Below are 24,700 nucleotides of genomic sequence, written 5' to 3'. Positions count from 1 at the left end.
TAATATGCATTCATATGAATTTTTTATTAAAATGTAATTTAATCTCTTAATTTATATATACATGTTTTTACAGACAAAATTTTCATCTCATATAATGTAAATATTTACCTATGATTAAGATTTATGGTTTTCTTTTTTTACAAGATATATTTTTAAGGTTATCATCATTGGAAGGGTAAATATTTATTCTTACAATTTCGGCATAAAAAAAATTAAATATTTACTCTTATATCATGTTTATTTTGAATTGTCTCCTTATAAAAAATGACTTAGGTTATTGAATTGTTGGTTATTCCATTCTTACTACGTTAGAACTTTATATTTTTTTTACGAAAATAAATAGTAAAAGGTATAGCATGTACATCTGCTAATAACAAAGAAGTAATTTGGTGAGATGGTCCTCCATCCAATATGCTCAGTACCTAGATCAAAATCAAGACGAGCTGGTGCATGTTTAATTTGCACTTCTTTTCATTAGCAACGGATCCAAGGAATGAGAGTGGCTATGGCAAGTAATAAGCCACAGTCATATATGAGATGAAAGCCAAATACTTTCCATACTTTGGGTATGTTTGAGTAAATTTTGATAGAAATATTTTTATGAAAAGAAAATAAGAGAAAAAATGAGATGAATTTCTTTATGATTAGTTAAGATAATTTTTTCATTAGTTAATTTATAGATGTATATATTCTCATTTTTAAAGAAATTATATGAGATAATTTCTAGAAATTAACTAATGGTTGACTCATTTTAGCTTAAGGAAAAATTTATCTCATTTTTTTTATTTTCTTCTCCTAGAATTGGTTCTATAGAAATTTATCCAAACAAGTTAAAATAAGTTATGTGTCACAGTTTTAAAATGTAAATTTTAGTGGTTAAAAAAAAGTAATTTATGCAGGAGCTAGAAAAAGTAATTTGTCAAAATTCAAGCACTAAAAAATACTTTTTAGATTTCAATGACTATTAAAAGCATGCACCAAAATTTAGGGACTAAAATAATAATTAACTCATTAATAAATTAATTTGTATATAAAAAAATATGAAATTGACACCTAAGTAAAAAAAAAGAAAGAAAACCTTTTGTTTTATATAAAAAATGTTAGTGATACTTTTTTTAGTATTTTCTTTCTAACAATTTTCTTGAATTAGTTAAAATTGATTGAAAATCAACAATTTTATAGAACTTATTTCTAAATCAAGTGAGATAATCATTAAATAAATAATTAGTCTAATCGAAATGAATAATTTTTAATAAATTTCAGTCAATCATAAATATATTACTTACAATTTTTTTATTAGGGTAAAATTATAATAAATAACCAATGTGGTCATTCAAAGTGTGAGATATTGTCGTTTTAGTTAAAAAAAAATAATACAACTAAATCAGATTAATTTAAAGTGTAATTTGTCACTTTTTTAGTTTAAAATTCAAAAACTTTTGTAACCAGTGATAATATTAATATATTTTTAAAACTAAATGATAATAAATAGTTAAATTTATGGATTAAAGTGACCACATTAACATTTTTTTTTTTTACTTTAAAAGACTAGTGTGGCAATATTTTATATTTTCCGGAACTAAATGTATATATGTATATATATATATATATATATATATATATATATAGGTAAGAAAAATTCAACACCTTCACTGATCCGCGGATGAACCTTATCTAGCTGACTATGCCTTCAGCGGAGTTCCACGTTCTAATTATATTTTTTTTTTCATTCAATAAATTTAAACTGGAAACTTTAGTTAAAGAAGCAAGAGACATGTTGGCATTCTCAATAATTATGCGAGGATTCAAAACAGTGGTGGAAACAAGTAGAGCTCTCAAAACGGGTCAGTCTGGGTTACGTGGATTGGTCCACAACGGGTTGAGCTAAAAGTGAGTTAGTTCAGTTCGATCCACTTTTGTGTGGACTAACAAAATGCCAGTCAGGCCCGACCCATCACGGATTGGTGGGTTATGCGGGCTGACCCACTTTTCTGCCTTTTTTTTTTGTAAAAAAAATAAAATTATTTCAAACAACTTAAAATAAAATCCAATATAAAAACCAAATAAAATCAAATTCAAACATTTAATATTAAAGTGATTGAAGTCTTCAAAATAAACATTCAACATTAAGATAATTGAAATTTAAATATTATCAAAAATAAACTTCTAAACTAATGAAATTAAACATTAGAATCTGTGAAATCCAAAACAACTTCTTCTTCTTTTTTCAACATCACCATTAATTTCATCTACAATGACAAAAAAAATAAATAATATCATTAATAAGTCAAATAAATAAAATAACACACATTATTGTTATGATTATTTCAAGAACAATTATTGTTATGCTTTTACCCATTATTTCATATTGATTATGTGAGTGAGAAATTATATAAATGTAAAATTTACTCATATTATTGTTATAATTATTTTAAGAACAATTATTATGATTATATACTATAAAACTATACTCATATCTTTGATGATTTCAAAGTTAAGTTAATTATTTTATATTTTAATCTTTTTATTTATTTAAATATTAATAAATATGAAATATACAAGTTATAAGAAAATATATGATAAGTTACTTTAATAAATCATAATATTTGATATATTGTATTTTATGATGATAATCCCATGAAAAGATTGATCATCAATATGTTTAATTTTAAAAGATATTCATAATACTTACAAATTTTTTTTATAATGAATTATTTATAATAAATTATAAAATAATAAAAAATTTATTTTATAAATATTTTATAATGCAAAAGTTTAATGAATTTAAATTTAAATAATTATAAATTTATATTTACTATTTTCTTTTTAATTCATACACATAACGAGCAAATTATGGAAATTTTCAATAGATTTAAACATGGTTGAAGATTATACCTGCTTAATTAAAAATATAATTAAATTTTTTACTCAATTTTAATGTAATTATATTTAATATGATACTAAATATTTAGAAAAAGATAAATTTATTAATATATATATTAAATAATATTAAATACCAATAAAATATTAAGAAATTATATTTTTAAGGCTCTGTGTATTTGAGTTGCGTGCGGACCATTAACAATCGGGCTTTGTTATTGTTTGGTCTTGTTCTAATGTAAATTGCCAATTGGGTTGCTAGATACAAAATAAAAATTTAATTTCTTAACAATTATAAATTTATAATAATAATAAAATAAAATAATACATTATTTAAATTTAGTGGATTGACGAACTGACCCACCAATCCACAGGTTGAACTCACCTAACCCACGAATTAGGTGGGTAGACTAAAAAATTGCTCGACCCACCTCTAACCCGTAATAGATGCCCACAGGTCATGGCTCTAGTGGGAAGGGTAGTGTAGCAAATAATTCAGAATTAATAATAATAAGAGAGTAAGGAAAAAAATGGGCACTCCAAGACTTTGGTGGAGAGCAAGAGCTATAAGTGTGAGAAGTGATTGGAAATTGTTGGAACCCACCCTATCAACAAGGAGAAGCTGTTTTCGTTCGTCGCCACTAACACTAATCGTTTCTTCAATGCCTTACGAGAAGGAACTCGCCGCTGCAAAGAAAGCAGTCACTCTCGCTGCTCGTCTCTGCCAGGCACCCCTTCCCCTTTCTCATCTCAATTGCTACCATAATTTTTTTTATTTTATTTTTAGAAAACCCCTTTATTTTGCATGTGGGTCTGCGATGTGTTATGTTGAAATTTTAGACTAGTTTTTGCGCAATTCCATAACCCGGTTATTAAAATTATTCGAATTGCTGATTTTTATATTTTTTTTCTTTTTTTCTAAGTGCTGCAACGATCAATGCCTGAAGAATTGAATGAAGAAAAAAATGCTTATGGGTACTGATTGATTCTTCGTTGTGTGGTTTGTGCAGAAAGTTCAGAAGGCTCTTCTGCAATCCGATGTGCACTCAAAGTCAGACAAAAGTCCTGTCACAGTGGCTGATTATGGTTGAGTTATCTTTTCAAATACTTGCCATGTTATATTTTGATGAATAATGCAGGGTTTCTGATCTGATCACAACATTTCCGGCATGTTTTTAGTTTATTAGCTTGACATATGCTATCAAAAGAGTCATACTTTAATTTCAAGGTACTTTGTTGTTCCAGTCCTTTCACTCCTTTGAAGAAATTCATGTTCCTCTTCCTCATTGTATAGTGCAGATGAAGTCCAGTCCTATGATGTTTCACATTCTTGAATTTTAAATTGTAGATGATGCGTTCCATTAATATTTGACGAATTCAGTTAACAAGAATGAGCCAACAAATTTTAACAGTTTACACTATCATTGTAGTTTGAAATCTATTGCATTCCTTCAATGAGAGTAAGGCTTAAGATTTTAGGAGAGTTGTTCTTTAATAATATTGTTATAAATACAATCTCTGTACCAATTATTCATAAGTCCTAGCATACTAGTACTAGTTTTAAACCATATTGAAAATCTCTTTTAGTTGAAAAATTCTGATGATTAGCTAGTATAAGCCTATTGTTGTAAATTGTGTTTGATGGTTTACTATGTATAAGCCAAGGTTGGCTTGTATAAAGCATTTTGTCTTACAGGACAGAGATGAGGAAAGACCTTCCACTTCTAGTTCTATGTTATAACATGCAACTATACCAAATGCTTTGTCCGCCTTCCCTCACTAATTTATTTATTACTATCATACTTTGTATTGTTCTGCAATGTGTCCCCATTTTTTATTTGTTTTGTAAATACGAAAACAGGACCTAATTACATTTAGCTCAGCCAGCAAGTTCTTGGGGCAAATTTCTCTTGAGCATAATAAACTAGTCATCATGCGTATTAGTGGATATTCCTTTTTCTACCACCTCCCCAATAAAAAGTGGATGTTCCCTATTTCCTTTGTAAAGTAGCAATTTGAATTGCTTCTGGAAAGTCTTTTTTTGTTTTTGTTTTGTAAGATAATGTAAATTTTGAGCTCGTACTTCATTGCCTATAATATGAGTCACTTGTAAAAAAAAAAATATTTACATTTTTTGCTACAATTTTCCAATTTATATTTTTCTAGTTGTTACACTCATTCATTGAGGTTTAACTGTAGTGCTGATTCACTTCGTATAAATTGTGTTGCTTCCATGTGGTTTGCAGGTTCACAAGCATTGGTCAGCTTTATACTTGAGAGAGAACTTCCTTCTGAATCATTTTCATTAGTAGCCGAGGAGGTGAAATTGTAAACTCTTACAGATTTCTTGGACATGCAAAAACTCTGCTTTATTTTCCATGCTTGAGTATAAAGTCCAATTTTAAAACTTTAGGATTCAGGTGATCTTCGTAAGGAAAGTGGCCAGGATACTCTGAATCGCATTACAGAACTTGTCAATGATACTCTTGCTAGTGAAGGATCAAATAGCTTTTCTACTTTAACAACAGATGATGTGCTTGTGGCCATCGACAGTGGTAAATCTGAAGGTGGTTCAGTTGGACGGCACTGGGTTTTGGATCCGATAGATGGTACTAAAGGGTGAGTATCTTTTTTTTTTTTCTCTCAAAAAATTCAATATCCTATGAATTCTATCTTCTGTGTGTTGAAGTTTCATTAGTTTCTCTTCCTAAAAAATTGGAATCTTCTTGCAGCATGAAGTTGTTTGTAATATCTCGTGTCATAAATACATGAAATTTTTCTAGTATTATTAATCTTGATTATTTTCTAAGATTGCAGTTGCCATTCAATATCTTATTTTGATTAGGAAGTAAGGACAAAAATAGTGGTTGAAATCCGTTTACTATCATTTCAAACATACATATAACTATAAAGATGATTTTTAATTTTGAAAGACATTATCTATTAACAGGCATGGTGAAATTGATTATCTAAAGGACCACTTGGTTTGAGAAACGTTTTCTGTTTTCATTTTTTTTTTACTTTTAATTAAAAAAAAATGTCACCTTGTTTTTATTTTATTTCTTATTTTCAAAGGTTTGTACAGTAAATAGGGAAAACAATTTTTTATTATTTTCTGCTTTCATTTTCTACCAGGAAACCAAGTGAAAACATAAAATGAAAATAGAAAATGTTTTCTCAAAGCAAAGGCCCTTAATTTGTCTAGAGCAGTTCAGGTTTATGAAAATTGGAATATCTGTTTCATGCTAAATGAAAATTGTTAATCTATATTTTTGAAGCCACAAAAATTTGATAACATAAAATACTAGTATACTCATCAAAATAATTAAACATTTGATTAAATATTGAATTTCCTAATTTACAGTCTATAGTATAGTTTTTGTTTCACTTGCATGGTCACCGTGCTATCATTTTGTATGTGTCATTGAGTAGCTCATGGTTGTGAGAGGACATTATAGGTTTGTAAGAGGAGATCAATATGCTATAGCATTAGCTTTGTTACATGAAGGCAAAATTGTATTGGGTGTCTTGGCTTGTCCAAATCTTCCACTGGCATCCATTGGCTCTAATCAGCAGCATTCTTCTTCAAATGAAGTTGGTTGTCTCTTCTTTGCTAAAGTTGGTGATGGAACATATATGCAAGCACTGGGCGGTTCTACACAAACTAGGGTTGGTGCTTATAAAATGTTGTCTTACTTGAAACTTTACACTTTTGGTAATGTCCTTGACAATTGTCCTATGACCAAATGATCATCCAGGTGCATGTCTGTGATATTGATAATCCAGAGGAAGCATCATTTTTCGAATCTTTTGAAGCAGCACACTCCTTGCATGACTTATCTAGCTCAATCGCAGAAGTAGTACTGTTTCTATAGTTAACACATTTTTCCTTATTCATATATTTTTTTAGTTTTTCATTTAGCTCTTTTAGATTTAATCTGCAGACATTTCTTGACCATTATTACTTCATGAACAGAAACTTGGTGTCAAAGCACCACCAGTCAGAATTGATAGCCAAGCAAAATATGGAGCTTTGTCAAGAGGAGATGGGGCTATATATTTGCGTTTCCCTCACAGAGGATACCGTGAAAAAATATGGGATCATGCTGCTGGCAGCATTGTTGTGACTGGTGTGTATTTTTCATTATTATGAATTATTTCCTTTGTTGTACGATGTTTCTTCAGTCTTCACATATTTTAAGGTGCTGCTGAATAGTTATATTTAACTCACTGATTATGTTTGACTTGTCATTATCATGTTCTTTAGCATTGATCTTTGTTTGGTGTAATGGATGAAAACATAAATTGAATGCACTACTTTTTTTGTTGCCTGTGGAAGGTTGGGTTGGGGGACATGGAGGTTGAATTTTTTATATACTCCTTTCTCTTCAAAGTAAGACATCTGACATGTATGGTTGTTTTTCCTTAAATTTAATTTTTGTTTCTAAAATAAAAACAAGAAAAAAAACTGCTAAATAAAGAAAAATAGTTGTAAGGGAGTAGGTGCTACAAGAATACCGGATATTTGCTGGTTGGGAGGAGTGGGGTATTGAATATATTTTAGTGGTTACAATTTATTTGCCCACACAACTCCTCAAGAGTCAATACAATGATATGATATTATCTTCTCATGGATGAGTTATATACTGCTTTCTTATTTTAAAGGGCATATGTACTCATAATTGAGAATGAAACATGCCAAAAGTTATGCCTTTTATAGACAATTAACATGTATAGGTTCCTGCATAGATTAGATGTTGTGAATGTGTCTTTCTGCTTCTAATCTTCTATACATGTAACTGGACTTCTGTAGAAGCTGGAGGTATTGCCATGGATGCTGCGGGGAACCCTTTGGACTTTTCAAAAGGAAAGTTTCTTGATGTTGTATCTGGTATTATTGTTACAAACCAGAAATTGATGCCATCACTTCTGACAGCAGTTAAAGAAGCACTCAATGAGAAAGCATCATCCTTGTGATTTCCATTTAAGCGAATGATTCTACAAATGAGCTTGCTAACGTTGTTGTCGGCTCGTGTTATATGGGGCCTTCCCCTCAATTGTGCTATATTTCATTCTGATGAAGTTAAACAAATGATGGGACTTCCTCTGATACTTCCTTTGTAGCAGCAGATTTGTGCTCTGGTTTTTTGCAGCTGCTATTTTCTTCTTCTATATACCTGTCCTTTTCTCTCCTTTTCTATTAATAAACAGAGATGAGAGATCTTATTTTAAACTTGTTTGATAATTAATTCTTCTAGATTAACTTGTCAGAGGTGATGTTATTTCAAATTTTCAATATATATTGATCCAAAAATAACCTGAAATTTAGTAATCGAATATCAGGATAATAAGGAAAGGATGGCAAGTAGTGACCTCATATATCAAAATCTGAGTTTGTTTCGCAGAAAATATGAACTTTGAAACATGCAATTGTCAAAAAATATATATATATATAGAGAGAGAGAGAGCTAGCAATACACTTATAAATGAAATGGAAGTAATATATGTATGCATAAGGAATTGAATTACTTTACCAAATATAATATTACACCAATATACTTTAACATGATCTAAACATCATGAATCAACCCGCGTGCAGTTATTCAAAATTTTCAGTTTAACATATAGTCTTGAATTCGACCTCCAGATATTCAATGATATTAGATATTCAAAGAGAATTTTATGGTTCATAATAGTTTGAATAAAATAAATCAAATATTAAATTATTGTTTATTTTTTTTTTTAAAAAAAATCATAATGATTCACAGGTGAACCCATTAACCTGTGAAATAAAAACCGCTAATTCTATAAGTTACATGGACTGAACTGAAAGAAACCTGCGTATTTTTTGCACTGCAGAAACCTACGTTTATTAACATGTGAAATGACAACCGCTAATTCCGTGTGTTTGGATTTAAGTTAAAAATATGGTGTGCGTGGTTCTATACAAATTCAATGGATAAAAATAAGTTGAAAGTAAAAATAAGGGTGATGATATTTCTCTTAACGTACATTTATCTCAAATATACCTTTGCAACTTTCTACTCATACACAAACTCTATAAGTTACATGGACTGGACTAAAGAAACCTAAGTTTTAAAATGAACTTTTTTTAATAAAGCCCATGTGCGAATTACAGATTAAATAAACTCTGTATGCTACAGCTCATATACCCAGCAATACATGTATGTATGAATTGTTTGCGTCTTTGCGATGTTATGCATATATGCACAGTGTGTCACTTTCTGCTATGCATGAATTGTTTGCAATGTTATATGCATGTAAAATTTCTAGATGTGCAATTTTTTTTTCTTCAGTTTTTCATTTAATAACTAAATTATGATTTAGCAGTGCAACACGAGTATCTTACGTGTGCTACGTAAAAAATATGAAAATATGCAATGATAGGAGAATATGAGGGTGGAGGGGGTAATCGGAATTTCACATCAGAGAGGTTCATGACATGACAAGATACGTTTATGATATTTGATAGAATCAAGAGCATATCCGTGTATATTAAGTTGACATATGCTCTTACCTAACTCGAAGCTGTTGCTTTCCATTCTAATATGCTATAGTCGGTTGGGTGTGTTATGGTAATCTGTCAAAATTAAATTATTGAAATGTGCTTGCTTAAACAAAAATTATCAACTTTAGGTCTTTCCCAATCAATCTTATCTTAACAAATAAAATGTGTCCTTGTGGACTTTGGTGGTGGTGGATACTTGAATTCTAAATATTTTGGGTGACTGTTCGTGACTTCAACCAGCTAAATGGAAATGATTATTTGGTAGTTAGGAGAATCTGTTTGTCATAGAACACCTCCCCAAAAAAGAATATGCAAGATAAGTACTATTGGTCTTCATGAATATCAGAACAAGAAACATATGTCAACGTTAATAAAAAATTTAAGACTTCGAAAGTTTAATTTATATATATTATTGATGTGAAATTATATGAACATGTAATATAAATGTACTTTATCATTATATTATTCTTAAAATATATTAATGGTTTAGATGATGTGATAAAATAATTACATGTACCCTTAATAACAACAAATAATTTCTTGTTTGGCTAATCTGTTACAAGATGCCCTGGGTGTAAGAATATCATATGTTAGGTTCACTTTGGGTTTAATGAATGTGACAAATCTTGACTTAAGAATCACTTTAGTAAAGTGCTATTGAAGAAAGAAAAAAAAAGACAAATTTCTCCAAACTTTTTTTAATTTTAATTTTTTATATTTTGGTTTGGTGAGTGAAATTACTAGATTAGCAGCGAAATTGATAATGACGGCAGCATAATCCAGATGTGAAAGAGGGAGGGGTATTTAGGTCATTGTGAGAGTGACCGAAGGAGGGTGGTTACCGATTTGATTCTTGTCTTCCTCGCCACTGTTCCCCTGTCTCCATAACCAACCAACCATACATTAACACCAACACTCAACCTCACTCAGTCGCTCGCTCGCTCTCTTCACAATTTCGAGATCTGAAATCGAAATCGAAACCGAAACCGAAGAGAGAGACAAAAAAATGAGGGAGCCATCGTCGGTGGGATTCGAAGGCAACGGCGCCGTTTCTTCGCCGCCGCAAGCTCTCCTCGAGAGACTGAAAGACTACGGTCAAGAAGACGCTTTCGCCCTCTGGTACGAGCTCTCTTACGAGGAACGCGAGTTTCTCATCAAGGACATTGAGGTAAGTTTTATTCCTTCCTATCCAATTCCCTCTCTTCTCCTCCAAATTCGCCTCCGATTCGAGTTCGGAACTTCAGATTTGCGAATCGTATTCGTCTCATTTTCCAATTTCGGATCGTTTTGACCTCCTTATTGCGTGATTTTTGTTTCTGTTTTGTTTAATTAATCTGTTGCATGTTGCAGAGTTTAGATCTTTCGAGAATTGACCGGATTATTCGGTGCTCGCTGCGATCTCAAGGTCTGGATGTTAATTAGTGATTACGTGTTTGTTAATTGATCGAATCGAATTCTTCTCTTTACGTGCATGTATGTTGATTAACGATTGCGTGTTTTGCCGCGTGTAACTAAATTGCGATTGCTTTCAGGACTGCCGGCGGCGGCCATTGAGCCTGTGCCGGAGAGCAGTGTGTCGACGGTGGAGGAGAGAAGCCAAGAGGATCGAGAGAGATGGTGGAAAATGGGATTGAAGGCCATTTCTGATGGCAAATTAGCTGTGTTGCTTTTATCAGGTGGCCAGGTATATTTTAATCTGTTTTTGATGAACATATACATATTCTTTTTTGTTTTTTAAAAAAGAAATTTAGTGATTAGAAGATGATGAATGATAATAATGATGTGTTATTTCAATATTGTTTGATGCCAGCGACATGTGTTAAGAATCTTTGAATGCATGCCGTAATGGTGTCTTTCAGTTATGTTTTATGCTAACTTTATTACACCGAGAGTGCATTATTGATGTGATGACTATGATAATAAAGATAACAAGTAGTATGATTTCTCTTTTTCTATTAGAATTATTTTGTTATAATGCCTACCCTTTTGGTGAACCTTCTCCGTTTGAGACAAAGTAGAAATGTAGAATTCGGGGGTCTTCCGTTTTGATTGTCCCTAAAAAGCAACATCATTGGCTGCAAAGGTTGATAGTGTAGTAAGAGCGGATGCTCTTTTGTTTATTCTTTTTTAACTTTACTAATCTGCTTTGATGTGTTATGGTGTATAATTGATTTCTTAGGGTGTAAAAAGCAGTGGCTTTAACTTGGTTTATTGTAATCATTAAGCACAATAAAGTTGCTTTATGTTATGGGGTTGCCCTCGTGTCTCTCATCTCATCGGATTCCGTCAAAATGAATACATAGCATATGGTTAGCGGCATCAACATTAAAACATGATACTTCCGCTTATTAAAACTCTAATGTTTTTCCCTATTTTAAAAGAAAAAATAATTCCTGATTTTTAATATTTCTTTATTAGTTTATTTGTGACGTAGCCTCATAGCTCGAATAACTAATGGAATTTCTAAATGCTCATCTTATTAAAATACAGCCTAAATATTCAGATATTATTAATTGTTAGTAACTTTTACATGAACCCAATCATTTCTGTTGATATTGTTATTATTTATCTATTCCTATTGGCTATTATTAAATTTGATGCCTCATTTTTTATTCTTATAAAGTGATATCATACTCCCTTTTTTTTTCATGAAATGTGTATTTCTTTTTTTATTTTATGTGCATGCGTCCTGAGAATTATTCATTTTTTTTCTCTTTTTCATGAAACCTTGTCTCATATTAAATCTAATAAAATCAATGTTTTTTTTAATTACTCAATTAAAATTTAATTTTACTTTTCTTAATTTATTTAATAAATATTTAAATTTCGTCAATCAACATTAAATATAACAGTATTTGTAAATTGTCAATAAAATATAATTATAACAATGATTTTTAAAATGAAAATTGTGAATATTTATACTTTTTACGTTACCATTAAAATAAATTTTATTCATTAAATTAATTTCTAAATACCATCTATAACAATGTAAAAAGATTAAAGACTATACCAATTTCTAAATATTATCTTGATGTGTATTGACTACTTCTATTTTAAGAAATACTAGTATCATTATTTTCAACACCCTATTATTAGATGAATTTAGCATGAGTTCCATTAAAAAGAGAGTGTGATTTTTTAATGATACCCGCATGAAATAAAATCAATAGCAATGTGTTAAAAAAATGTGTTTGAATAAAATGTTGTTTTTTATTAATATATAACAGATCATTTAACTTGAAGGCTTGAAAAACCACCTGCACTAGCAAATTTGAAAGACTCCTTTTTCTGCTTCTTAGTTGGCATTGTTTGTCTAATCATGAGACTAAGTATAATATCACGAACAAAGTATTATTTTTTGCTATAAAAATGTGACTAATTTTGGTGATGGTTATGCATTTGCATAAGAGTTCAATGCTGATCCAATTCTTAGTTCATCTTCAATTTTAGAAATTATGGATTTGTTTGTTTTTTTCCTCAATACTTATTGCAGCATGAAGTCTGGAAATGTTAGCCCGATGAATTATCTTATGGTTTTCTTGATAATTCAATCAAAATCTTCTTGGTAATTTTTACACTGAACATTTACTGTGAATGACTTTCAAGCACCTTCAGTAAATCTGGAGAAACATTTACTTGTATCGTGAAAGATGTTACAACTTACAAATGATATATGAGAGGAAAGAATCTTTTTGCCGTGATTTCTTTTGATGCTTACTGTGTTCAGCCTCAGAATATTAGTTATGTATCACTATTATATTTTTAGTGGACCTGATGCACCTGGACCTTTTTTAAGTAGTATTCAGTCTTCATTCTTTACGGTTAAATTTCAAATTGTCTATCACTCTATCTGTTTGGCTGACTTAAGAATGTCCCAAAACTTTAAATGCAGGGGACTCGACTTGGAAGTTCAGATCCAAAAGGATGTTTCAGTGAGTATTCTCACTTGATATTGAAAGCAAATTATTGAAGCTCAAATTTCTTTAGTTGGCGTGTTGGACCAGTTTGATAGAAACAGAGGCACAATGCTACTGAAATGCTTCTTTTATATATGTATAAGAGATTCCACACAAACAGTATATATCTTTTGGATAAGTAGGGAAAACAAGTAGAAAAAATGGGAATAAAATATAAGAAAGTTCGCAGTTTCTGTAGTTGAGAGTCCAAGCTACAGAGGCTGAAATTTACCCAAAATATATTCTCTCTCCCCCGTTGTCTCTCTTCCCATCCCTCTATAACTAACTTTGCCAACTCACCCCATTGTACCTCACATCCCTTCCCATCCCTGGTTCCCTTCTCATGTTCCTTTTCTCTTCCTAATGTAAACCTTCCAAGTTTTAGGCATATTACAAACTTGATCAGTTGATCTATCGATTGGCCTTTATCCTCTTCAACTCTTCACTATAGGGAAGTTTCCTATCAGTTTATAGCTATAACAATATTGTTGGACCGGGAAATTTATAAAATTCCATATAATGTTAAAATCATTGTACCAATGGTTCCCTATTTGTCTTTTCTTTCAGTTCATTTTTCATTTGTTGTGACTTTTAATGATGTTTATAATATACACACTACATATTGATGTACTCAGCCTTATATTTCATGGTAAATCATTCTAATTAGAACCAATTGTAGAAACTTCCTTTAGACAAACAAGTTTGGGAAGATAATAAACTTCTTCGGATGAAATGAAAGCCAGGAAGCTTCTATTTATATATAGATTCTTTAGTTAAAATCCTTCTGGTAAGAAAGAATGCAAAATATATTTGGCATGGATAGCAGAAAGGCAGTTGTTGAATGTTGAGCATGGATGGGTTACAAGCAAGTTGATATTTACATGTAAAGTAGAAGGTATCTAATAATTTCTGATTCCGGGATTACTAACTTTTTTACTGGGTATAAATAGGAATTCTGAGTGCATTTCCTATCTTCTCAACTTCCGATCCCCTTTTATCTTGCCAAAATTCCTGCCAAGCTCGACTCCTAATTGTATCAAAGTAGCTGCAGTCCACATTTTTTATAAGCTTTCCTTTATTTATTTTCCCATTAACTATTGTATTTATGTCTAAGTAAGTTGTGGTATTTTTGTCATTTTAATGTGCTTTGAGGGTAAATCATGAAATACATCTTTTTTATTGTATTATTATATTATATTATATTTTAGATATTGGACTTCCATCTGGAAAATCACTTTTTCAACTTCAAGCTGAGAGGATTTTGTGTGCACAGAGACTAGCTGCTCAAGCTACAAATGAGAGTAAGTTTCATTTGTCTTGGTTCAGTTTTTCTTGCATTATTCGGTTACATCCTCATCAGTTTATGTATTGCAGATTCTGCTTCTTCAGTGCAAATACACTGGTACATCATGACCAGTCCATTCACTGATGAGGCAACACGCAAATTCTTTGAAAGTCATAAATTTTTTGGTCTCGAGGCAGAACAGGTAAGATGTCTAAATCTTTTTCATGTACTATTAGTACTCGTTTTACTATTGTTTACTTACCATGGACTCACCTCTTTGATATAGGTTACCTTTTTCCAGCAAGGAACAATCCCTTGTGTTTCCAAGGATGGTAGATTTATTATGGAGACTCCATACAGGGTATACTCTCATTCTTTACTGAGCTGTAAATATATTTTCTTCTCTTTTTTGCTTTCTTAAATTTATGTAAACTAAAAACATAGAAAAATGAGGGTACCAAGAACTTAGCATTCAACCTATTATTGTTGATAAACGGTTTATTTATTTGATCATGTCATAAATTGGAACAATTGCTGCATCTTTTTAAGTATTCAAAATTTGAATTTGACTGCTGCTGCACCTTGGTGTGTGCCAATTTTTCTAGATGAAGTGTCTTGTAAAATAAATCCTGGGGATATACATATTAATAAAAACTTGGAGTTCCTGTGCAATATGGCCATAGGGAGGTCGGATTGAGTTACAACATTTTTCAAGCTCAAATTTAAAATGCTGTATATGCATTGCCTCAAGTTTTGTCCTATTTATAGGTCTTGAATCTATTCCTTGAACAATTTTCATTAAGCTTATTGACAAGTCTGCATTTTCTCATTTTAGAGGAGCTGGATCCTTCTCTTTGTGCTGAATTGTGTAAATAATTTGGTGTCAAATGACAGACTATTTAAAATTGAGGATTGCTAGTTGGAAAGACAAATTTATTCACCAATATGTTGAAATAGTTAGGGAGTACTCAGGGCTCCTTATGGCATGACATTTTTAAAATTTTAACATATGCCAATGATTAAGACATTTAAGTAACAAAATTAATAGAAGACTAAACTATTAAAAAAAAGCCTTTATTTTCTCACTCATCCTTTTTCAAAATTTCAAGGTCAGTGAAATGTTAAAGTATCTAATTAGGGAATGAAAACATGAAGGGACGATTCTTTTTCACAACTTTTGGTTTTGTTTTACTTATCTAATTTTAGTTCTATCTTGCTACTTTTGAACTCTAGCTCTTATTTTTTATGACCCTATTTTGAATTGTGTTTTTATTTTATTTTTTGGTTACATGTCTGGTGGTTTAATATTTGAAACTTTTAAAGCCAGGTAGCAAAGGCTCCTGATGGGAATGGTGGAGTGTATTCAGGTACCTTGTGGGGTTTATATACACGAGTTCTTTTTTCATATTCCAGTTTGAAATGCTGACATAGACTGCATTTTTCAATTACAATTTACATATTGGTTAGTCAAAATTAAATATATTGGAATCTTTTTTTTATTCAGCTCTGAAATCTACCAAATTATTGGAGGATATGGCCTCAAAAGGAATTAAGTATATTGATTGCTATGGAGTTGACAATGCACTAGTAATTTATTTTCTTGCTTCCTATTTATCTCTCAATCAGTTTTCCTTGTCAGTTATCACTTCTTATTTAAAGAAATATTGATTAGGATTTGTGAAACAGGTTCGAGTTGCCGATCCAACTTTTTTAGGTTACTTCATTGATAAAGGTGTTGCTGCTGCTGCAAAAGTTGTCCGCAAGGTAACAGATCAATTAAGTAATTCATATTGAGGTAATCTGTAGAATAATTTCTGAATTTGAGAGGTCAAGTTATTTATTGCTTATGTTTGCCATCTCTGTGCGGAGAAATAAAACCAATCTGTTTAAGAAATGATAGCCTAGGAAAAGAGTGGAGGCATGCATTAAATATATATACCTATGGTATAGTTCAATTCTAATATGTTTAGAGTTCTATATCTCGTTGGTAATATTCAGAATCAGTAATTTATGAAAATTGCACGAGGCATATGATAAGTAGTTTTTTTTTTATAAAAATAATAATTCAATTAATTTTGTTTGCATATTATATGCATATTAAATTTTTTCATTATATGACAGGCATATCCACAAGAAAAGGTTGGTGTGTTTGTAAGACGAGGTAAAGGTGGTCCTCTTACCGTAGTGGAATACAGTGAGTTGGACCAGTCACTAGCTTCTGCAGTCAATCAAGCAACTGGCCGTCTTCGTTTTTGTTGGAGTAATGTTAGTCTATTCTTCCTATATATAATCTCATTATTCTTCCTATATATAATCTCATTGTTTCTCCTCTCTGCACTCAGTTTGCCATAAGCTTTGAGGATCATTGCCCTTGAAATTTGGTTATGATCTTCTAGAATGGAAAGCTAGGGGCTGAAGAGTTCTTGCCCTACATGTTAGGAACCTAGAAATGAGTTGAGGTTTCAGTAAAAAAGAGATGAGAAAAAAAGAGAAAAGAAAGGAAGAGAGAATACTTTCGCTGTGTTTATTTCCAAAGGTTTCCCTTCACAAAGGGTTTTTCCTTTTTCCAAGAAAGCTAATGCTCAGATCCCTAATGGTAATGTCAGAATGCCCACTCCTCTATACCTTCTACTGTTTCAGCTCATTCCCTACCTCTACATCTTCAACTGCCTAACTGTTCCTACTAACTACATCTACTCCCTGGCCCAATCACTACACTTCCTAACTAAGTGGAAACCAAAAGTATCAAATTTTGATAATGGCTTGGTGAGATTCAGACAGGAGCTTTTGCTCTTTGATATGATCATATATTATCTCTTACCAAATAGGCATACACCGTTAGAGACTATGGGAGTGTTTCGATGATGAAAATTATCATCCAGTTTTGTTTCTTACTATCTTATATACCTTATGCTTTCAGGTTCTGTATTAAAATATTTCAGAAAGATATAATTACTCCTTCAGGTCTTCTTTCTTATGCATCCATGTGGTTGCCATCATAGTGGCTTGTTACTCATGCTTCATTATTAACCTTGTGATTTCAGGTCTGCTTACACATGTTCACTCTGGATTTTCTGAATCAAGTGGCAAATGGCCTTGAAAAAGACAGCATGTATGTGTGTTGCCTTCTTCACTCCAACCTCCCTGCCCCCATTATTCATCCTCCATCTTGCTTCTTATTGTTTTCTGAATTCCAACTGTGAAGACATTTACTTATTGCTAGACATGCAGCCTTGTAGTCTTAATGTATACCGTCATATACCATATCGAATTAAAAATGTTACATTGCTGTGGTACCAATTTGATGGTAGAGAAAAGATCATCCACTTCACTAGTTTAATCAAATCGCATGGATTACTCAGGAAAATTAATCACTATTCTTCTGAGGCCTGATTTATCAGTAGTTGATAATTAATGAGGTTTAATTCTCTATGAAGTCAAAAAGGGTGTTGATACCACTTTGGACTTATTTGTATCATATAATCTGCAATCTTTTAGCTGTTTTATGAATATTGATCTGTGGATTGATTTTATATGCAGTTATCATCTTGCAGAGAAGAAAATACCTTCCATACATGGATATACAATGGGATTAAAACTTGAACAGTTTATATTTGATGCATTTCCATATGCTCCTACAACTGCACTTTTTGAGGTGAATATAATTCTAAATTGTATTAAATATCTTTTTGGTCCTCCAAATTTGGACCAAGTTTGCTTTAGGTCCCTCAAATTTTAAAGTGATTTTCTTAGTCTCCTAATTTGGAAACAGTCAACACTTGATCATTAATTTGTGATCTCTTGAGTCCCTAATAAAGAGCAAAAGTGAGCTACTCTTATTATTGCATATTTTATGCATCCATTTTCAGGTGTTACGGGAGGAGGAATTTGCACCAGTGAAAAATGCAAATGGATCCAATGTTGACACTCCAGACAGTGCGAAACTACTTGTTCTTCGACTCCATACTCGTTGGGTAGTTGCTGCAGGTGGCTTCTTAACACATTCAGTGCCCTTATATGCAACAGGTAGGTTATTTACTCTTTATTTCCAAGGAGAAGAAATATAGTTGCGGCCGGACTCTTACCCAGACATATGTATACACACATGGAGAGAATATGTGACATAAATAGATGGAGAGATAGTATATTTTTTGTTAGAAAAATGATGGTCTTATCTAACTCTTTTTCTTTTCATGAAATGTCCCTGCCCTTATTCAGGTGTTGAAGTGTCACCACTCTGTTCGTATGCTGGTGAAAACCTGGAACCTATATGTCGAGGAAGAACATTTCATGCACCTTGTGAGATCTCATTTTAGTTCCACCCTGTTTCTGCAGCTTTTTTGAGGGAGATCTCAGTCCCATACATGTTGCCAGATTAATTTGTGTATCCCATGATTCACATGTATCAATGTATATTATCTTCTCCAATCTGTTTCTGATTGGCTTTTGGTTTTTGGTTTTTCTTTTTTGGCCACTGATTTGTTTTAGTGTTGCTGAGGAATGTACATGTATCATAATTTTACTGAGCATTTATTTGCCCATGCAGACTCCAATATATCGCCCCATTTTCCTTTTTCCTTACCTATTTAACAAATTAATTAGCGCCATGGTCCATAATTTTTTCTATTGTAATTTCACCCTTTATTTGAGGTAGTTGGGGAAGTAGAGGTGGTGAGGAAATGGCACAGGAGGATGTAAATCCCTGCCCATTAAGCAAATTCACTATCCATGTAAGATTTGGATTAAGTGCTTTATTATATGTTTGGAAAATTAAATTTTACATATTTCATTAACTACTAATTCTTTTGTTGAAAGTCATATTCTACATATCCACGTATTGTAAAATTAATTTCATTATCACTTGGGTTGCAACAATAAGATGAGAAATATCCAAAATTTCATATTTGGTTATACAATTTACTGAGTGCAAGTCCTATGTGAATCACCAACCACTCATGTTTCTGTTGATTAACAAATGTACTATTATGACTGACATATGCTTTTATGAAATTTTATGTAATTTTCAAATTTGACCTTAAAACTTGCTTTATATGAATTAACTTTTTAAATTTTAATCCATTAGAATCCACTTATTGGTGAAAAGTTTAAATATTTTGTATAGGGACTTAAATTCTAAGCTTATTATTACTATTGTACAAAAAAAAAATATGTATTACACTTTTTTACTTTTACCTTTTTCTTTTTGATGTACAATAAATATAAAATTTTCTAAACAATGTCACAGAAGATACTTTAAAACATTATCCAAATGTCAATGAGCACCCTATTATTTATTCTTATTTAGGATTGGAATTTGACTCTTAAAAAAGAAACATGTAGTAAAAGTAAAGGCAAAAAAAAAAAAAAAAGTCCTGGGACAAACTTTAACTGTAACATTAATCATTGTTAGTGAATATAATTTTATGATTTATCTTCAAAAATTGTAACTCACAGCCATAAAATAATTCCAGTATATTGTCTAATTTGACGAAATCTTGATAAAAATAATAAAAAAAATACAAAATATGCAAATATCATCTTATCACTAGAATGCGTGTTAAAATTAAGGTTAAATTAGTTTATTTTTCCTCTAATTTATTAATTTAGTTTGATATGATTCTCTAATTTTTTTTTTGTTGGATTCAATTTGATTCTTTATTATTTTAAAAAAGTTCAAAGGGATAATTAGGTCAAAATTGAACTATTTATAAAAATTAGAGAATAAAATTAAATTTGAAGAAAAATTAAAAGAACAAACCGAATGAAAATAATAAATAATAAATTAAAGCATCAACAAAACTAATTAAAATTAAACAAGCCATGGAAATTTAGCTACGTGTCATCATGAAATGACAATCAAAGTTGAAACCACATTCGTTAATTGTCAAAGATTTTTGAATGTTTATATGGCCAAATATTAACCAAATTCCGTGTGGATGACGTTGGACATTTCTTTAACGCGAACGTGCCTTTCTTCGGTGTAAACGCTTCTAATTATATTTTCCTTTGTTTTTTTATTTTTATTTTAAAAACTTGACAAAGTGATATAAAAAACTTATGTGATTTTTTCATAATCAATTGGATGCGATGTATAGACTCCGTGCACTGCTTCAATACTTGATTTATTAAATTTTAAATTTGAAGGTATACATATATATTTTAAACTAGTTGTGGGTCCATGCTAACAAGACGGATTATAAAAAAATAATGTGAAATTTTTATAAAAACAAAATTTTAAAAAATGACATTTCACTGTCTAGCACCCAGGAGCCAACACCTGAGCTGGACAGATTTTATAAATATATAGCCTAGTATTAAAATTAACTAATAACTAACCAAAGTTAGACAGTGTTGATTTTTTATTTATTTTTGTAGAGAAGCAGTTAAACAGTGTTGATGAAAACTGAAAACCCAAGAATATCTCTTCATGTGAACTTGAGGGATGAATCAAACGTTAGGAAAACGCCACGTATGAGTCTCCCGAGCCAGAGCCACTCCTTCTAAAACCACACATTAACATCACCTTCCTATGCACCACCAATAAGCTCCAGACCTTCTAATTCTCTACTCTCTCACTTCTTTCTATCACATTTTACTTGCAAGGTATGTATGTGCATTTTTCTTTTTCTTTTTCTTTTTTGTTGCATTTTTTCATGTCTTTAATGTTATGTCTATTCCTTGATTATTGTTTTAGTAACTTGATTGTTGGAGATGTTAATGTTGGACCCTTCAATCTAAAAGGCTAATATTTTAAGCATTATATATTTCCATCAATTGAATTGAGGCTTCCTAGTTCCTTCCGATTAGAGAAATTGTCGGCTTGATGCTTTTCAATCTAGAATTTTTCAAATGTTTAGAGTGTGTTTTCTCTGTTGATTTTTGTAATAAGAACTAAGAAATTACCTTACATTCACAACAACAGTATTTAAGAGCCCATGTTTTGGATTGGATTGGATACTCTTGTTGATGCAGATGGCAGCGTCATCAGCATGCCTTGTAGGGAATGGTTTATCTACACGGGGTAATAGAATAACTCTCAAGAAGGACTTCAATGGAAGATATCTCTACTCACCTTGGAGACTTTCATCATTGAACAATAAGGCATCAGAAGCATTTTCCATAAAGTCTTCCTTGGAGCAAAGGCAACAACAAGAAGGGAGAAGGGGGTTTCTGAAACTGTTGCTTGGAAATGTGGGAGTTGGTTTGCCTGCACTATTGGCAAGTGGCAAAGCTTATGCTGATGAACAAGGGGTTTCCTCCTCCAGAATGTCTTACTCCAGGTTTCTGGAGTATTTGGACAAGGACAGAGTTAAAAAAGTGGATCTGTATGACAATGGAAACACTGCTGTTGTTGAGGCTGTTTCCCCCGAGTTGGGGAATCGGTTGCAGTATGTTAGAGTTCAACTCCCTGGACTTAACCAAGAGCTCCTTCAGAAATTCAGGGAAAAGAATATTGACTTTGCAGCTCATAGTCCCCAAGAAGAGTCAGGTTCTCTTTTAGCTAACCTGATTGGGAATCTGGCTTTCCCTTTGATCTTGATTGGAGGATTGTTCCTTCTCTCGAGACGATCCGGAGGGATGGGAGGTCCTGGTGGGCCCGGATTTCCTCTTGCTTTTGGTCAATCCAAAGCCAAGTTTCAAATGGAACCGAACACCGGAGTGACATTTGATGATGTTGCTGGGGTGGATGAAGCCAAGCAGGACTTTATGGAGGTTGTGGAGTTTCTAAAGAAGCCTGAGAGGTTCACTGCTGTTGGGGCTCGCATACCGAAAGGAGTTCTTCTTGTTGGTCCTCCAGGAACTGGGAAGACACTGTTAGCCAAGGCTATTGCTGGTGAAGCTGGTGTTCCATTTTTCTCAATATCAGGTTCTGAGTTTGTTGAGATGTTTGTTGGTGTTGGTGCTTCTCGTGTTCGTGATTTGTTCAAGAAGGCCAAAGAGAATGCCCCTTGCATTGTCTTTGTTGATGAAATTGATGCTGTTGGAAGACAAAGAGGGACTGGAATTGGTGGTGGGAATGATGAAAGAGAGCAGACCCTCAACCAACTTTTGACAGAAATGGATGGGTTTGAGGGTAACACTGGTATCATTGTCGTTGCAGCAACTAACAGGGCTGACATTCTTGACTCTGCCTTATTGAGACCGGGTCGGTTTGATAGACAGGTATGATTATATTATGAAATGCCTCATGCTTTTGTGAATGAGTAAATTACTAAACATCATTGCTTTTTCAGGTGACAGTTGATGTTCCAGATATAAGGGGAAGGACTGAAATCCTAAAGGTTCATGCTAGCAACAAAAAGTTTGATGCTGATGTTTCTCTTGAAGTGATTGCGATGAGAACGCCTGGCTTTAGTGGAGCTGATCTTGCGAATCTCTTGAATGAAGCTGCTATATTAGCTGGTCGCCGGGGAAAGACAGGTATTTCATCTAAAGAAATCGATGATTCTATTGATAGGATTGTGGCTGGAATGGAAGGAACAGTTATGACAGATGGGAAGAGCAAAAGCTTAGTGGCATATCATGAAGTTGGGCATGCTATTTGTGGGTAAGAAATTTGGCTGTTGTTTTTGTGTTTAAGTAAATGTTTCAAGATTGCAATGGAAGCAATGTGTTTTGTCTTTATGGCTAATTATGTAACACTTAATATATGAGCTTAAGCAAGCAAAAGTACCACTGTTAAGTGGTAAAATTTAAAAAGCCGTTTCAGTAAACAATTCTCAAAAAGTTGTTCTAAAACATCTGTTTTTACTTGCTTGCAGAACTTTGACTCCTGGTCATGATGCTGTGCAAAAGGTAACACTAGTTCCTCGTGGTCAAGCTCGGGGTCTTACATGGTTCATTCCTAATGATGATCCAACTCTGATCTCCAAACAACAACTCTTTGCAAGAATTGTTGGAGGACTAGGTGGAAGGGCTGCAGAAGAAATTATTTTTGGTGAGCCTGAAGTTACAACTGGAGCAGCTGGTGATTTGCAGCAAATCACCGGTTTGGCAAAACAGGTATTGGTTAATTATGTGCTTTTGTGTTACAAAATATCTCCTTTTTCTTTATTTTATTTTTGTGTGGTGGAAAATGCCTAATATTTATGGTAATATTGTTGACTTATGTAATAATTACTTTAAATGTTATACCTATGATACTTTCAACAGTATAGAAATCTTCACTCTAACCATGCATTCAAATAAAGTGTATAGCAAAATTAATTTAAAAACTGATTTCATTTGGCAATATTTTGTCAGAACAATGGGAGTTATGTTGTTAGCTACTATTAATTGGTGAAACCTGCAAATAATACCGTCAGATGATTGATTTCTTGAATGCGTGAAACTTAAAACTTTGGCTTTAATTGAAAGAATGGTAATGTTCACTCTGAAGGATGAACTTTTAATTTTTCTTATAAAAAAATCTTTCCATTTAGCCTATGTTTCTTCAATAATTGTTAAATGATTCTCTTGCAGATGGTAACCACATTTGGAATGTCTGATATTGGTCCTTGGTCACTTATGGAAGCATCAGCACAAAGTGGGGATGTCATCATGAGAATGATGGCAAGGAACTCAATGTCAGAGAGACTTGCAGAAGACATCGATGCTGCCATCAAGAGGATCTCAGATGAAGCATATGAAATTGCACTAGACCATATAAGGAACAACCGTGAGGCGATTGACAAGATTGTGGAAGTCCTTCTGGAGAAGGAGACACTGACCGGAGATGAATTCCGTGCTATATTGTCTGAGTTTGCTGAAATTCCAGTTGAAAACCGTGTCCCTCCTTCAACTCCAGTACCAGCCACTGTTTGAATAGCCTATATGTAACATCTTTAATATGTATTATCTTAGAATACAGAATGCCCTCTACAGCCTGCTCCATATTTGTGAATGATTAAAGTTTCTACCTTACTTTTTCATTTTTGTAGTGTTGACAAATGACAACAGAGAGTATATATAAAAGAGAATTAAGTGTAAAAATTACTAGTTTCTTTACGTCTATAATACAGTGTAACTTTAATAAACCTTTAATTTTATGAGATGCATCGATTAATATTT

At 32.1% G+C, this 24,700-nt stretch overlaps 3 protein-coding genes across 6 annotated transcripts; all 3 read left to right on the top strand.

Annotated features, from left to right (window-relative positions):
- The first annotated feature begins 3,365 nt into the window (after positions 1–3,365).
- On the top strand, positions 3,366–8,150 carry LOC114412686 (SAL1 phosphatase-like). Of its 2 annotated transcripts, none has more exons than XM_028376681.1 (8): positions 3,366–3,608; positions 3,891–3,966; positions 5,127–5,200; positions 5,294–5,499; positions 6,339–6,549; positions 6,639–6,737; positions 6,857–7,010; positions 7,694–8,150. In XM_028376681.1, exons 1-8 carry the CDS (start codon positions 3,411–3,413, stop codon positions 7,855–7,857), a joined length of 1,182 nt encoding a protein of 393 aa, XP_028232482.1. In that variant the 5' UTR covers positions 3,366–3,410; the 3' UTR covers positions 7,858–8,150. The 2 variants fall into 2 exon arrangements, with proteins under 2 accessions (XP_028232482.1, XP_028232481.1); XM_028376680.1 differs by having other exon boundaries at positions 6,639–6,740.
- Positions 8,151–10,201: 2,051 nt separating this feature from the next.
- On the top strand, positions 10,202–19,235 carry LOC114412685 (UDP-N-acetylglucosamine diphosphorylase 1-like). Of its 2 annotated transcripts, XM_028376678.1 has the most exons (15): positions 10,202–10,577; positions 10,760–10,814; positions 10,942–11,093; positions 13,302–13,341; positions 14,574–14,666; positions 14,740–14,852; positions 14,937–15,011; positions 15,978–16,017; positions 16,155–16,237; positions 16,337–16,414; positions 16,772–16,915; positions 17,695–17,762; positions 18,191–18,305; positions 18,520–18,676; positions 18,869–19,235. In XM_028376678.1, the coding sequence occupies exons 1-15, from the start codon at positions 10,416–10,418 to the stop codon at positions 18,964–18,966; spliced, it is 1,473 nt and encodes a 490-aa protein (XP_028232479.1). In that variant the 5' UTR covers positions 10,202–10,415; the 3' UTR covers positions 18,967–19,235. The 2 variants fall into 2 exon arrangements, with proteins under 2 accessions (XP_028232479.1, XP_028232480.1); XM_028376679.1 differs by lacking the exons at positions 15,978–16,017; positions 16,155–16,237.
- A 1,862-nt stretch (positions 19,236–21,097) lies between these two features.
- Positions 21,098–24,643, top strand: LOC114412684 (ATP-dependent zinc metalloprotease FTSH 2, chloroplastic-like). 2 transcript variants are annotated; one of them, XM_028376677.1, is made up of 5 exons: positions 21,098–21,253; positions 21,623–22,813; positions 22,885–23,198; positions 23,413–23,653; positions 24,113–24,643. In XM_028376677.1, the coding sequence occupies exons 2-5, from the start codon at positions 21,623–21,625 to the stop codon at positions 24,452–24,454; spliced, it is 2,088 nt and encodes a 695-aa protein (XP_028232478.1). In that variant the 5' UTR covers positions 21,098–21,253; the 3' UTR covers positions 24,455–24,643. The 2 variants fall into 2 exon arrangements, with proteins under 2 accessions (XP_028232478.1, XP_028232477.1); XM_028376676.1 differs by lacking the exon at positions 21,098–21,253 and having other exon boundaries at positions 21,606–22,813.
- Positions 24,644–24,700: the final 57 nt, after the last annotated feature.

The sequence above is a fragment of the Glycine soja genome, chromosome 5 (genome assembly GCF_004193775.1).
Source record: "Glycine soja cultivar W05 chromosome 5, ASM419377v2, whole genome shotgun sequence".
Lineage (NCBI taxonomy): Eukaryota > Viridiplantae > Streptophyta > Magnoliopsida > Fabales > Fabaceae > Glycine > Glycine soja.
The sequence above is the reverse complement of the archived record's forward strand: the minus strand, read 5'-3'. Positions and strand labels throughout refer to the sequence as shown.

Excerpts from the sequence above, each read along its gene's own strand:
- LOC114412685 (XM_028376678.1), top strand. The coding sequence starts at position 10,416 with ATGAGGGAGCCATCGTCGGTGGGATTCGAAGGCAACGGCGCCGTTTCT. Across the intron at positions 14,667-14,739 it reads TGCTCAAGCTACAAATGAGA|ATTCTGCTTCTTCAGTGCAA; the intron begins GTAAGTTTCATT and ends TATGTATTGCAG. Across the intron at positions 16,238-16,336 it reads ATGGAGTTGACAATGCACTA|GTTCGAGTTGCCGATCCAAC; the intron begins GTAATTTATTTT and ends TTTGTGAAACAG.
- LOC114412684 (XM_028376676.1), top strand. The coding sequence starts at position 21,617 with ATGCAGATGGCAGCGTCATCAGCATGCCTTGTAGGGAATGGTTTATCT. Across the intron at positions 22,814-22,884 it reads CGGGTCGGTTTGATAGACAG|GTGACAGTTGATGTTCCAGA; the intron begins GTATGATTATAT and ends TTGCTTTTTCAG. Across the intron at positions 23,199-23,412 it reads GTTGGGCATGCTATTTGTGG|AACTTTGACTCCTGGTCATG; the intron begins GTAAGAAATTTG and ends ACTTGCTTGCAG.
- LOC114412686 (XM_028376680.1), top strand. The coding sequence starts at position 3,411 with ATGGGCACTCCAAGACTTTGGTGGAGAGCAAGAGCTATAAGTGTGAGA. Across the intron at positions 5,500-6,338 it reads CCGATAGATGGTACTAAAGG|GTTTGTAAGAGGAGATCAAT; the intron begins GTGAGTATCTTT and ends AGGACATTATAG. Across the intron at positions 6,550-6,638 it reads GCGGTTCTACACAAACTAGG|GTGCATGTCTGTGATATTGA; the intron begins GTTGGTGCTTAT and ends ATGATCATCCAG.